At 39.8% G+C, this 14,990-nt stretch overlaps 1 protein-coding gene across 2 annotated transcripts in view; it reads right to left on the reverse strand.

Annotated features, from left to right (window-relative positions):
* Positions 1 to 14,121, reverse strand: part of map1ab (microtubule-associated protein 1Ab) — a 36,790-nt gene extending 22,669 nt beyond the window's left edge. Inside the window, exons 1-2 of one of the 2 annotated variants that reach the window (XM_077567703.1) lie at positions 13,657 to 14,121; positions 12,049 to 12,150 (exon numbers count right to left, since the gene is read on the reverse strand). In XM_077567703.1, coding sequence (XP_077423829.1) covers positions 12,049 to 12,150; positions 13,657 to 13,930 — 376 coding nt within the window. In that variant the 5' untranslated portion in view covers positions 13,931 to 14,121. Of the gene's footprint in view, positions 1 to 2,860; positions 2,920 to 12,048; positions 12,151 to 13,656 lie in introns of those variants that run through there. The other variant, XM_077567704.1, reaches the window with a different exon arrangement.
* Between the last annotated feature and the right edge of the window lie 869 nt (positions 14,122 to 14,990).

Consider the following 14,990-nt stretch of genomic DNA (forward strand, 5'->3'; position numbering starts at 1 on the left):
TTCTAGTAGTAGTAATAGTAATTGTCAGTCAATTTTAGTGAACGTTATCGTCTCAATGAATGGCTTCTATTTTAATTTTCGTCTGTAAAAAAAATTTTTCGACAAAATTATCACTCGTGTTAAGAATTATTTTTGGGGGAAAAGAAATGCATGAGGCGTGTCATTCATAATGTGCATGCATGGACACATAGAAAGTTTTTTGTGTTCAAAAATGTTTCCCTGAAACAGATTGTGCTGGTCCTCAAACGTTAGCAAAAAAAAAAAAAAACGACTGTCTGAAGTTGGCCAGCCATCAAAACCATACGAACATTTAGCCACGCAAAGAAAAGCGGGCTAACACTTTAATAAGACCACTTAATGAAGTTTGTTAATGAGTTGGTCCTGGAAGAATCACGAGGGCCTGCGGCCGTTTCGGAACGCTCGCTGCTTAAGCTACTTAGACATATTAGACGGGATGGAGCCGCGCGCGCAGTGCGTGCGTGTTTCCGTGAAGATGATCTCAATCAATGGGCCTCATCTAAATGAGCCGTCTGCTGTGTCATGTGATCCCGGGTTACGACGAGCTGCCGGCTAATCTCTGTGCCGGCGGCGCGCCTTCGCAGTGAGTCGCAAATTCGATCGCGACACGACAGGTAATCTACGCACCGGCAGGCAAAACAAAAACAAAAATAATCATGCGGACAGCTTCTACCACTCTGGGCAGATGGGCACCGGTTTAGGAAAAATGATGGGACCTAAAACGCCCCCTTGAGGAACACCACCGAAAATTGTGACAAATTTTAGTTCGTTTTGATTTCGTTAAGAGTTTTTTTTTTTTTTATGTAGTTTTAATTAGTTTTCAGGTAAAAATGCCCAGTATTAGTTGAGTTATAGTTAGTTTGAGTATAATAAACCGGTGTATTACTTGTGAGCAATATTTAAAAAACACAATGGTAAAATGAGACAAGTAAAACATTTCTTAGTTGCATTTGGGCTGAGTTAAATGGAAAAAGCAGGCGAGTTAAGCCATTGGAGCCAAAAGTCAAGAATGAAAATTGTCACCGAGGAGCGACGTCATCTGAAGGTGCTTTTCTATTGGCTGCTGCTCGATGACATCACTTCCGTGTGACACACTTTCAAACGTCCTTGTTGCGGCTAATATCGAAATAAATCGACGTGAAATCACATTTAAAATCATCCCCAAAGGATCATGCATTAAATGAATTACCAAATAGGAAAACAAAGGACATTTTTGCTACAATTATAGTTTTAGTTAGCTTTGTAAACATAAAATGTAGTTTCAGTTAGTTTTCGTTTTTATTTCATTTTGTTAACGAAATTGTTTTTTTGAATTTTAGTTTTATCGTTAGTTTGCGTTAATTAAAATAACCTTGCAAAATTGTGATAACCGCTATACTATATTATACTATATGCTTTGTTGATGAAAGCCTATGGATATGGAATAAATAATAATAATAATAATAATAATGTGGTCATTCCCCGAACAAGAGATGAAAAATGCAGAGCCGTTTCTTGTCTCTTCACATCTATAAGGAACTTTCCACACTGCAGGGAAGATTTCTTACATTATTTGGAGTCTATCTTAGAGAATTTATTGTCAATTTGTGTGGTCAGAAGTCAGCGGCGCTGCTGCTATTTTCCTCACCACCAGGACAAGGAGGCAAATTTATATTAAAGAGAGAGAGAGAAAAGCCATGGACCTAAAAAGCTTCCCTGAGGAACTCCAGTTAAAATTGCAACTGACTGTTACTTGACATGTTCAAATGCTGCTACTGTATACTAAGCTAAACTGAACCCTGTGTGGACAAAAGTATTTGGACACTTACAAGAATCTGGAGTCTCTGTTCTAGCTCACCCGAAAGGTGTTTGGCGGATTTCATTTTTCCTTTTATTATATCTTACTGTTTTTTTTTTTTTTTTAATGTTTTACAATACTATGCTATTTTCGATTTGGTGCAGGGCTGGAACGGATTCCTGACATTTTAATGTATTCCATTGGGAAAAGGTGATTTGATATACAAGTGAGTCGAGTTATGAGTCACGGAAGAAATGAAATTATAAGTCAAGGCTATACTGTAAATATGAAAACAACACAGGAGAAACAAATACACACACGCACAAGTTTTGCTGAGTCACTATCCCCCCCCATTGATCTGATAACTAGCTGATGTTTTTCCATATCTAGCACACACACGCGCACGCACGCGCACGCACGCACACGCACAGAAGGTGGTTCCACTGCAGTGAGGCGCCATCAGCACCACGGGCTTGAATGAATCATCAAAAAAAAAAGAAGCACCCGGCCACGACCTGCGTGGTCACCAGATGACGCCATCCCATCATAAACCAGCAGCGGCGGCGGCAGCGCGCCAACTCGTAACCATGACGACGACCCTGCCACCAGCTTGCCAGTGCTTTAACAGACTTTTGCTTGCCGGGGGGGGGGGGGGGGGGGTCATTGGGTTCATGTTGCAGAACCTGCGCCATCTCGCTCCTTTATTTTTTTGCGAAGGTGCTTCAAAACGGGGAGGGGGCGGGGAGGGGGCGTAGGCGGGGGGGGGGGTCTATTTGTCCATCTAACCTTACGCAAGGTGGGACAAGTCAATCGGCTGCAGCATTAATCCCGTTACTTTGGATCAAGCCTTGGACTACTGCCTCATCTTATGTCAAGACACATTAACTGACTTGATCCTCGATCTTTACCGCCACACTTAAAATAAAAAAAAGGTTTTGGGGAAACGGGATTGATGCGACAAGCTGCCCGTTTGACAGGTTGAAAAACAGAAAACAAACAAAACAAAAAAAACGTCAACATCACAGCATGCAAAAACGTCAGCACGGAATAACAAACAAGACGTACCTTTGCGCTGGACGTGACACTTTAGCCGGTGAGTTGCGCGACTACAAGGAAGAGATGAGCGGCGACCGTGCGCGTGCACGCGCGTGTGTGCGTAGACGGAGGAGGAGACTCGTCATATGCAGCGTGGCGGCGCTGCGATGCGCTGCGGTGCGGTGCGCGCCAGGATGCGGCAACGGCTGTCTGCACCGTGCGAGTGCACAGTGCAGCGCGATGGGAGGGGGGAGGGGGGAGGGGGGAGGAGGGAGGAGGGAGGGAGGGAGGGAGGGAGGAGGGAGGGGCTGGGGGTTCGCATGGCTCAGCTAGTTGCGCCTGCGTACGTGCGCGCAACGGCGCACCAGCAATCTCCTGCCCCGTCGTGCGGTCACTTGTGATGACGTCACACAGGGGCAGCCGCCGTTCAGGGACGAAGACGAAGGAGATCGAAGTCAGATAGAATTGAAGGGTATAAAAAAAAAAATCATCATCATCTTAAAGGAACTATCAAATGAAATAATAATAGTAATAGTAAGAATATAAATAGTAATTTATTGTATTACAATGCAAAAATACAATTTATTGATTGTGGCGACAAAAATCTGTTGCTGTTATTTTTTTTTTAAGTTGCGTGTGAAGCAGTAAAGTTGGGTTGATAAATGAATAACAACGAATATATAGTACAATAAAAAGAGATAAATTGTGAAGTGATGTTTAAAAAAATGTTGGTTTGTTAAAAATGCTTTTTGAACGTTTAGAAAATCTTCAGTTACACTACATTGCCGGCAGAGGGGGCAAAAGATCAGCAGAGCTTCCAAACGCCAATTAAACATAACGATACCGTGGGATTTGTTTAATTATTTATTTTTATCTTTGGACCTAAACATTCAAAACCTGTTTAATAGAAGAAGAAGAAATGCATCCATTTGATATATTATACAACATTAGATATGATTACATATTAAATATGTTGTTGATTTTTGTGAAATGTGGGTTTGTTAACATTTTGAGACTCTTTATGTGATTATTAAGAGCTAAAAATACACTTGACTTGTATATTACGTATTGCCGCTGCGTGTGTTTGAATGACCAACCTCTCATTCGACAGTTGCTAACTGGTTAACCTACTTCATTTTTATTTTTTATTTTTTTCCTGGAGAGCTCAGTATTGTTCATTCGGTAATTTTACCGATTTGACATGTCATCATCATTGCTCTCCTTTTTTATATATATATATATATATTTTTTTAACCTACTTAAAATAAAAACTTGATGACATAAAGTATTCAACGATTGATTGGTCGATCAATCCTGAGCGTATAATCTTTCTTCAGACTGTAAAGTTAACAAGTCATAACGCTATCATCATCCCTTAATTCAGTTTTCTTGGGCCAGTAAAAGCCACTTGAAAGTGGTTTGTCTCTACTTTTCAATTCAAGTTTCTCTTCTGTGAATTGGCCGAATGTTCAATTGTGAGGAAGTTTGATACTTCAGGGCCACCGTACCGTATGACATTGATTGCTTAAAAATAGAACTCAATAAAGCTCTGTTTGATTTAGCGTGCGTGCGTGCGTGTTTGCGGTGGTTTAGAACTTGGCCGTGTCGTACCAAAAGCTTTTGGATTCACTGACATAGCGTATCTAAAATGTCAACAAAGCAGTGTGCCATCGAAATTTAATTTGATTAATATGCGAATTGCTCTGTAAAGGATTTATTTATTACAAATAATGCATGTTTGCCCAATGATCTATGCCACTCGTTATGACAGGCAGAATAATTAAATGCTCTTCCACTAGGTGGCAATTAAAACGTGTATCCACATATTGGGCCTTTTTTTTTTTTTTAGGTTGTGTGATTTTTTTTCTCTCATGTAAAATATGTGCATTGGCTCACAAAGGTGGGGGAAAATCTTCATTATTTTTGCTAAATGAAGTCAACCAAAATATTCGCTCTCTTGTGATCAATATCAACACTTTGCATAATGAAACACTCATCTCTCAATAATACATGACGCAATGAAGCACTCCGGAAGAACGCACCCTCCCACCTGAAAGTTTCCCAAGTCAGTTTAGAGACAGCCCATTTCCTCCTGAGACGTATTTGACTATTTCACTGTGTAACTTATTGAAAAACGAGTGCAAGAAAACAACAGCTGGGAATTGACGGGGGGGGGGAAAAATCATCGTTTGCTTCGTCTGACGTGGCCCTTTTTTTCTTCTTTTTTTTTGCCGTGTGAATGCAATTTATCCATTTGAATGAAATGTGTTTGTACAGCAGATGGCTTAAGACACTACGACACCCACAAGCCTCGGGCATGTCGGCTATAAAAGAGAAAATATGGGCACAGGCGCGGCAGTTTGGCTTGTTGTCGTTTCTTCAAACATGCACAAAACACAACAAAAAGTGCTGAGACGCCTCTGGAGAAATGAGGCGATCAATCAGAGGTTCGACTTGAATGATTATTTGTTCTTGGAAAATTACCTTTTTTTATTTTTGCATGTCTATCACCAACAGTCTATATAAAAAGTCTACACACCCTTGCCGGGTTTTTGTCATATAAATATATGTGACCTTTGACCTGTATGATACAATTGAAAAAATTATGTTTGAGAGGGGATGTCAAAATAAATAACTGAAATTGTGGTTGCACAAGTCTACACACCCTCTTACAAGTGGCTAGGCCTGCTACAAACAATTATTTAAAAAATGGACTATTCACAAACTATTTTTGTGATTAGTCGACTAATCAGGTGATATGTAAATTGCACAACAACAATACTTTTTTTTTTTTTAGATGCTTGTGCATCACCTTTGTACTTGCAGTTTTTGTATCGCATTTATTTTTGGTGAAATGCTGCAAAACCTTCAAGCGCACTTGCCGGCGGTTAGCCGTGATATAGTTTTTATGATTACATATCAACTACTAGGATATTCCATACCACTTTTTTTAGACCGATAGAAGCATGAGTACTCAACTCTTGAGTAGTCACCGATACCAAGTATGGATACCACTAGTCGTTTTTATGAATCAAATTCCCCACCCCCCCAAAAAAAAACAATAACATCATTTTTTTTTTTTTTAGATAATTTTCCTTAAAATTGCCTGAAACGAATTGTATTGTATTTTCTATTCATATATTTCTAGCCATAGATGTGGCTGTGTTGACCAATCGCATTAAGATTCGCATTAGGATTAACCCCCCCCCCCCAATAAAAGTTCAGCTGTTCAAGTAGGCTTTTCATGCTCATACCTACAACCTATACTCTCACACCGACATTCCTACCAACTAGCCATCCACATACAGGATGCATCTACCAGGCAAAATGTATGCATCAACTAGCTTTCGTTGCGTGTGAACTAAGGGTGTGAAGCCGTTAAAATTTGTAATCATATTTAATCGCATGCCGTCAATGGTTAACGCACGATTAATCGCAAATTTTATATCTGTGCTAAATGTAACAATAAAATGTACAATACATTCCTTTTTCTAAGTTGTCATACTCTTGTTAACATGAAAATGTTAAACTAATAGAAATATGCCGGCATCTTTTAATCATTGATAAAGTAATTTCATAATAATTTATAAAATTAAGTTAAAATTACAAAGATTTACCATTTATTGTAAAATACGAGTGTGATACTGATTTGTGTTGAGGTCATTCTTCTGCCACTAGATGGCATAATTGCATTTGTAAGACATCGGTGATAGCTCAGTGCATGCATTTAATCAACATGTGAGATTCTTCACATTTTAAAAATTGCAAAATACAACGTGACCCCAGAATTCAGGCTTTCCAAGTAAGTGGCGGTCATTAATCGCGTGTAAAAAAAAAAAAAAGAGCGGCATTAAAGGAACCTGAAATTAACTCAAAATGAACGCACTCATTTTGACACCCCAAGTGTAAACAAGTTACAGGCCCAATTAACAAGTGCATTGGCAGCAGTCACCGCCTCTGGCCACTTGCGTGTTTTCCTGGAACGTGCAAGACGACGAGGCAACGCGCACTGAGGTGGAATTCAAACGAGTCGACTAAGCGGAAAAGGCCCCCGCGCGTAGATTCGAGTCTCGGCCGCCGGAATGGGAAATGTCGGCTCCCGTGAAGCTGACGCTGCTCATATGTGTCGTGCATGTACCGCAATGTCAGCACGTGTTGTATGACGAGGGAGGAAACACGCAAGCGCGACTGCCGTTTGTTCGCAAGGTCAATGTGAATCTCGGGGAACCTTGACCAGATTGTAAATGAGATTCGTGAATCCCGAGGGAGTGGTGAAAGCTCGCTGGGCTTTCTTTTCATCTCACACGCACACACGCGCGCATCTCTTGGAATTTGCGCTGCGACAAAAGGTGAAGCCAACAAGCAGACCTGCTGTGTCACTTGGCAGCGGAGGTCAGGACAGGAAATGTGACGCAGCAAAATTCAACCAGCGAGTTTTGCTTTACTGCTTGCTCAGCAACGTCGATGACAAACAACTACGACTTCAATATTCAAATACAATTAAAAAAAAAAAGCTTATTAAAAATTAGGGGCAACAGATGATTAAAATTTTTAATTGTAATTAATCGCATGACTTCAATAATTGATTAATCACAAATCTTACATGTGTTCTAAATGTACAATATAAAAATTCTAGGTTTTCATACTCTTGTTAACAAAAGTGGAAAAAAATGTGAAACTAATAGAAATAGTTTAAATTAATTTTTGACGTTTATAGCCGTCAATGGCAGTGAATGAATATTAAAAAATAAAAAAAACTTTATTAAAAATTTGGGGCGCCAGGCGATTAAAAATTTTAATCATAATTAATCGCATGACATCACTAGTTAACTCACAATTAATCACACATTTTAAAACTGTTCTAAATGTACAATAACAAAAATTCTAGGTTTTCATACTCTTGTTAACAAAAGTAGAAAAAAATGTTAAACTAATAGAAATAGTTTAAATGAATTTTTGACGTTTATAGCCGTCAATGGCAGTGAATGAATATTAAAAAATTTAAAAAAAAATTATTAAAAATTTGGGGCGCCAGGCAATTAAAAATTTTAATCATAATTAATCGCATGACATCACTAGTTAACTCACAATTAATCACACATTAAATCTGTTCTAAATGTACAATAACAAAAATTCTAGGTTTTCATACTCTTGTTAACAAAAGTAGAAAAAAATGTTAAACTAATAGAAATAGTTTAAATGAATTTTTGACGTTTATAGCCGTCAATGGCAGTGAATGAATGATTTAAAAAAAGAAAACGTTATTAAAAATTTGGGGCGCCAGGCGATTAATTTTTTAAAATCATAATTAATCGCATGACATCACTAGTTAACTCACAATTAATCACACATTTTAAAACTGTTCTAAATGTACAATAAAAAAAATTCTAGGTTTTCATACTCTTGTTAACAAAAGTAGAAAAAAATGTTAAAACTAATATAAATAGTTAAAATGATTTTTTGACGTCTATAACCGTCAATGGCAGTGAATGAGTTAATATTACATTTGTGGAATATGAGTTAAGAAGCAAAATCCAGCCATTTTTTTATCCTCATCTCAGCCGGCGGCCATTTTGCCACTTGCTGTCAAAGATGACATCAATGTTGCTCAGATCTCAGGTAACAACCAATCACAGCGCAGCTTCAGAAAACAGGTGAGCTGTGATTGGTCGTTGCCTGAGCCAGCAAGTGGCAAAATGGCCGCCCCTTGAGATGGACAAAAACGGCTAGATTTTGCTGTCTACTGAAGATGACGTCACAGTTGCTCAGGGCTCAGGCAACGACCAATCACAGCTCAGCTGTTTCCTGAAGCTGCGCTGTGACACTGCGTCCACGCACACACAGGCCTGTTCTCTCGATCCCCACCATGATAACATGTTATGGAGAAAGCTCGGTCACTTGGCAAAGACATCAAATCTAATTATTATCAATAATGATACTTAGCTCTCCAGCGCCACCTGGTGAATTATGTGATTTTAAGACTGTCAACTCACTTTTTTTTTTTCTAGCTTTAGTTGAGGCCCCACTGAAGTTGGGTAATGGTGGGAAATGCACTATAACACATCAGGTGTACAGTGCATGAAAAAACATGAAAAATGATGATTTATGATGGGACTCAATGGAGACAGCTTTTGGCGAATTACTCTAGAAATGGTGGAAGGTTCCATTTTGAACTTCAACATGTTTGGACATTCTGGGTAGAATGTCAGCGATTTTTTTGACATCCTTCATCTATGATGATACAATTAATAAGAAGAAAAACGCTACATCTCATTTGAGTAGCTGTTGCACGCGCCTTCGTGACGGGAAAAGCGGGAGGGATATCGGTAAAAGGCTCGGTTGTCGAGTCGAGCAACACGATCCCGACATTGGGGAAAAGAGCTTTCCGAGCGTATCATGGAACGCCGCTGTGGCGCCAGCGCAGCTTAAGAGTGATGACAACACTTAGCGTAGCCGCTACTTGATAGCATCCCTCCTAACAATCCTCATACATACACAAAAGGTGCGCAGGTGTTGCAGTGGGTGGCATAAATGTGTTCTATGGTATATATATATATATTTGGACTTTTTGTTGAAGAATTGTTTACGTGACGCATCATTATTCTATTGTCACTAAGGGGAAGATGTCAACAGTCTGAGGCTCAAGACTCACATTTGCTTAGACCGAGCAGTAGGACTCATCAAACGTTTGCTGCCCAAACGCAACCACAAAAACCTCACCTAACTAAATACCTCCGTTCTAAAATATGAAATGCAACGGTACTACTTAAAGTTAAATACAACTGAACGGTACCGGATTAAAAATTAAGTGTCAATCCAATCGGCTTCAACAGTCCAACCTTACAAAAACGATTAAATCTCAAAGGTCGGAAGCAAAATCCCGAGGCTGAGCAGAGTGGTGCTAAACCGGCATTAGCTAAATTTAAGATATGCAACGCGAGGTAAGAGGCTAAAACGGCCAACTGTTTGGATTTTTGAGGTAAAAATACCCCTTTAAGACCACAGGCGATCAAGTCTTAATGACGTGCCAGAAAAGCAAAGAGAACAAACACGAGAGGACAAAAGCACATTTTCCTCTTCGTGTACTGATAAGGAAAATTAGAACAAGTTCTGGGAGACGCGCTTGAGCTCAAAAGTGCTGCTTGTTCATGTAAAGACTTCTAAAATACTTCCATGATCCTTTCAAACTTTTACAGACTAACTTTTTGGTGGGTTGACTACATGGTCAACTATTTCCAGCTTTGCGCTACGACAGATAAGTCAAATTAGCCATCATACACGTTGTGGTAACTTAAACTTCATTTTTTTTTGACAATGAATAGGAAGGAAAGCAAGAAGATTTCATAGCTCTCTTGCATAGTTCTAAAAAACAATTTTTTAATGTAATCCTAATTCATCTCAGGGGGCGGCCATTTTGCCACTTGCTGTGAATTGAAGATGACATCACAGTTACCTCAGGGCTCAGGTAACAACCAATCACAGCGCAGCTTCAGAAAACAGCTGAGCTGTGATTGGTCGGTGCCTGAGCAACTGTGATGTCATCTTGAGTGGACAACAAGTGGCAAAATGGCCGCCCCTTTAGATGGATAAAAAAACGGCTGGATTGATCATTTGTATTCCACAAATGTAATATTATTCAGAATGTCATGTTTAGTGTTTTATGTTTATGTGACTCGTAAGGTCACATATATTATTGTCAAGAAATGTTTAAGGTTTTAAATAATAAAAAGAGAATTCATAGGAAAATTAGTCCAATCCAACTTGAATTTAAATAAAATTTAATTAAAATAAAGAATTTAGTATTAATAGCAAGGACCCATATTTGATGAAGTGTTTTTTGTTTTAAATTTCACTTAAAAAAATAAAAATAAATAAATAAATCATTGGAATGATGGCAAAGAATGAATTAACGCATTGATGTCGGTCCATGTAGACTGTGATTGTAATTTTGACGTATTGATAATTCTGGAAAGTTTTGCTGGCTGAAGGTCATCCCCAGTCAAGTTGAAAATAGAAAAGTAACTTAGTGAATTCAATCAATGCAGCCTTTGAAGTCATTTTCGAGCAAACTAATGAAGCTGCTTGCAGCCTTCCTCCTCGTCTTCTCAGCACCACAAAGGCCGAATGCAGCTCGTGGAGGTCTCCGACTTTCCCACAGTGGAAAGTTTTGTGCAAGGCGATTCTCATCTATTTCTGACCACCTCCCTCCATTGAAGTGCTATTGATCGTTTGCATTCATGTTGGTAATCGATAGCGGCAGCCTCCACCGTCCTCCTCCTCCCCGCAGCGGACGTCGACTCAGCATTTCAAGCCAAAGGTGTTCAGTGGTGTTTCTTGTCACTCTGCAAATGTCGTCGTGCTTTACTTCGTGACGCGTTACGCTTCATTACACTCGAGTTATACTTGCATAGCGTCGCTGTCCTGTGAAAAACACTTATTTCCATTTTTATTTGTATTTTTTTACTAGGGGTGTCAAAATTAGTGCTTTATTTTTTTAATTAATTTAAAGTTACTTTAACCCCACTCTTTTTTATTTTGTTTTACGCGCGATTAATGACCGCCCATTACTTGTAAAGCCTGTACTGGTGGAATTCCAAACGCAACGCAGCACAAACGTCCACGTCAAAATTGAGCTTTAATAAATGCCATAATAATGCATATATTTGTGGAGACTGGGGTCAAGTTGTATTTTACAATTTTAAAAATGTGCAGAATTTCACAAGTTACTTCATGTTAAAGATTAGATGCATACACTGAGCTATCATCAATGTCTTACAAATGCAATGATGCCATCTAGTGGCAGACAAATGACCAACACAAATCCTCTTTTTAATTTTAACTAAATTTTCTCCAATGTTATTAAATTACTGTGTCGGTGACTAAAATATGCAGCCATATTTCTATTAGTTAAATTTTTTTCTCCACTTTTATGATAACAAGAGTGCAATACTTTAAATATACTGTATATATATATATATATATATATATATATATATATATATATATTTTTTTTTTATATATATTTTCAACAAAGAGCTACAGATCTCCGAACCTACAAGAGAATGTTGTATTCGTGCTCAGTAGTGTTTACATTTTTATTTTATATTTTATTTCAGAAACTAATAAGAAACTCTGACATTTTTGACTGGTGACACGATACTTTCAACCAAAATGACATGGGAACACCGAACCTTTTCCAGCCAATGTTCATGACTGACCTTTGACATCTGAGGAAAAATGGGCGGAGTGTCTCGTTATGAACAGCTGCAGCTGCTGCTCAAGGTCGCATCGGTTGAGGTCCACATCCCAAGATCGGATTCCTGTGACGGGAAGAGGGAGGAAGAAGCTTTAAATCCTTGCAGCATCCATTATATAACCAACACCAAGTCAAAGTCTTTTCGCCGTCTCATTTTATACACTTTATGATTCCCTTGGCGAGCGCAGGAAATGAGATTATGTTTCAATCCAGCAAGATACAACGAGCTGGACCTTTTTGTGTTTTGACCTTAAAACGTTTCCTCACAGCACAACACAGTGTCTGCTCCTAGAAACGCTGACTCACTCTTGCCTCGCGTTCTCTAATAGCCCGATCACATGAGCGGGGAGAAAATTAACACCATTTGCAATAATAATAATAAGACAGCACGTGTGGCTAGCAGTTAGTACACACGCTGAGGTTGGTGGTCGGAATTTGGGCTTGGGTCTTCCTGTGTGGGGTTTACGTGTTCTCACCACACGAAAAGTTCCTCCACTGGGGTCACTAGTTTGTCTAGATGCGCCCAATGATTGGTTGGATTGTTCAAAAGCAACACTCACGTCTCAATATGTGTGACGTAGTGTTGCACAAAGAGTAGGCCAAGCTGCGAGCTAGCAACAATCTCTTTACTGAGAACAAAAAGGATTACTGTTGGCCGTAAACACCCCTAATTAATACCAAATAGCTCTTGAATACCTCCTAAAATGCATTTTTTTCTCTTTTCCCGCCACACTTGATGACCATATAACAGATTAAATAAATTTTAATTTGATTAATTTTCTGGTAGGATTTTGTTAATGTTTTCCTTTTTTTAAATTTTTTTTTTACCACAGACATATTTCAAATAGTAGCCTAGTAACCTAAATATGCTCTGAAGTTGTCTCTCTCAACACAAGCAACCCTGTTACTAAAACAATTAAGTGGCATGACTCAGCAGAAATGACACAAGCAAGCTAATTAAGATAGAGCTTAGGGAAGTCCTCTCTTCTATTTAAAAACAAAAAAAAACAATTCCAACACTTTTAAGCTGTTAATTGGGGCGACAGTAACAAGCACAACAATGTTTTTCACATTAAAAAGACACTGTTATTATTAATATTGAAAACCTTTGTTGTTGATAGTTAGCATAACAGAGCTAACATAGCTAGCTTGTTCTCAAGCAAAAACTAACATTGCTTCGCAACACAGGTATTGTAATTAGAGGATTGTAATAAAGCGTAAATTTTTTTTTTTTTGGTAATTGGAAGGGCTTTGATCAATATTTTTTAAATACAGTGTCCAGGCACCAGCGTAGCCTACAGTCAAAAAATTAATATGACAAACGAAATCTCTCATAAATGGTGTTTTGAAAAATCAAGGCTCTCCAATTGTGAAATGACCTAATTCTTTGTTGCAATGTTTATTTAACATATTTTGGCAACTTTAGTGAGCCTAATGGATTATTTGACACTCGTGCGCGGGTCTGATGGTGCAACGCTGCGCCAATATTTACAGTATGTTTGTGATGACGTCCAAACATTTACACAAGTTGAACACTTCTCACGTGGGACAGCAGAGTTGTGGCACTCACCGGCTTCGATGTGCGCTCGGGCGGCGTCCAGATGCTGCTCGGTGCCGATGTCGCCGATCACGACCAGAACATAGTGGCCGGCCCGGTTGAAGGGCGGCCCGCGTCGCCGTCTCCCTCCACCTCCACAACCAGCAGCGCGATACCGGAGGAGCTCCTCGAAGGCGGGCAACCGCACGCACGGTGATCCCCCTTCGTCCTCCACCACCGCCGGGAGAGCACCCCGCACCGGCATCTCCATGGCAACACGCCTCGGGGATGACTCCGTCATCGCCATGACAACCGGCCGTGTGCAGGCGGGTGATGGCGAACGCCGTGGAGGTGGTGGAGTGCGGGAGTGAGAGGATGCTGAGTAAGCGACGAGGGAGGGGGTGGAATAAGAATGGGAGGCAGGGAGCGAGCAAGAAGGAAGGAGTGAGCGTTGGGAGAGATAGAGAGAGAGAGAGAGAGAAAAAGAGAGAAGGAGGGAGAGAGACACAGAGAGAGAGACAGAGAGCAAGAGAGAGAGAGAGGGGAAAGAGAGAGGGAAGGTTTGGAGAGGAAGGGGGGTACAGGAAAAGGGGAGACAGAGAGAAAAATGAAAAGGAGGGTGAGGGTAATATTGAGAGGGAGAGAGAGCAAGAGAGGGGAGAGAGAAAGAGAGAAGAGACAGATGAGAGAGGAGAGGGAGAGAGGAGAGAGCAAGAGAGAGAGGAGAGAGAGACAGAAAAAACCCGAAAAGGTAACAGAGAGGCACATTTTTACTCCTCATCTGCTCGATAACGGGTCACAACCGACAATTGCAAACCCACTTAATATTTAAGATCTCATTTCCTCAAGGGGGTAAACGTATCCATTTTTTAAACATGTAACGACTTCTAAAGTGCGATCCGCACCACGCATCGAGAAAACAATCAAGTCTGTCACCGCTGCTCTGACAGTTGTGGCGTACTGAAAATCAAGTTGAAGTTTCATTCACAGCCGACTCGGAGTGGCATATTCACATCAACAGATGGCGCCATCTGCTGGACAACCGTTTTCAATTCAGGGATTAGTCGAGATCCGTTTTTATGCCAAGCGACACCTAAAAACATGTAAATGTTCATTAAAAACGAGACCGAGGTTTTATTCCTAAAACGCGTATTTAATGCTATTGTAATCCACTGTGACATTATACAGAGTATGGAGGGAAATTATGGTTAAAAAAAAACTGAATCTCACACACAAAAAAGGTACCTAAATGAATATTTAAAAACACACAGTTCACGTTTTGCTGCAAATTTATTTTCCATAAAACTGAACTGCACTTGTTTGATGTACCGCGCGATAAGAATCACTGCTATGCTCATGAATCTGCT

This window comes from Vanacampus margaritifer, chromosome 6 (genome assembly GCF_051991255.1).
Source record: "Vanacampus margaritifer isolate UIUO_Vmar chromosome 6, RoL_Vmar_1.0, whole genome shotgun sequence".
Taxonomy (NCBI): Eukaryota; Metazoa; Chordata; class Actinopteri; order Syngnathiformes; family Syngnathidae; genus Vanacampus; species Vanacampus margaritifer.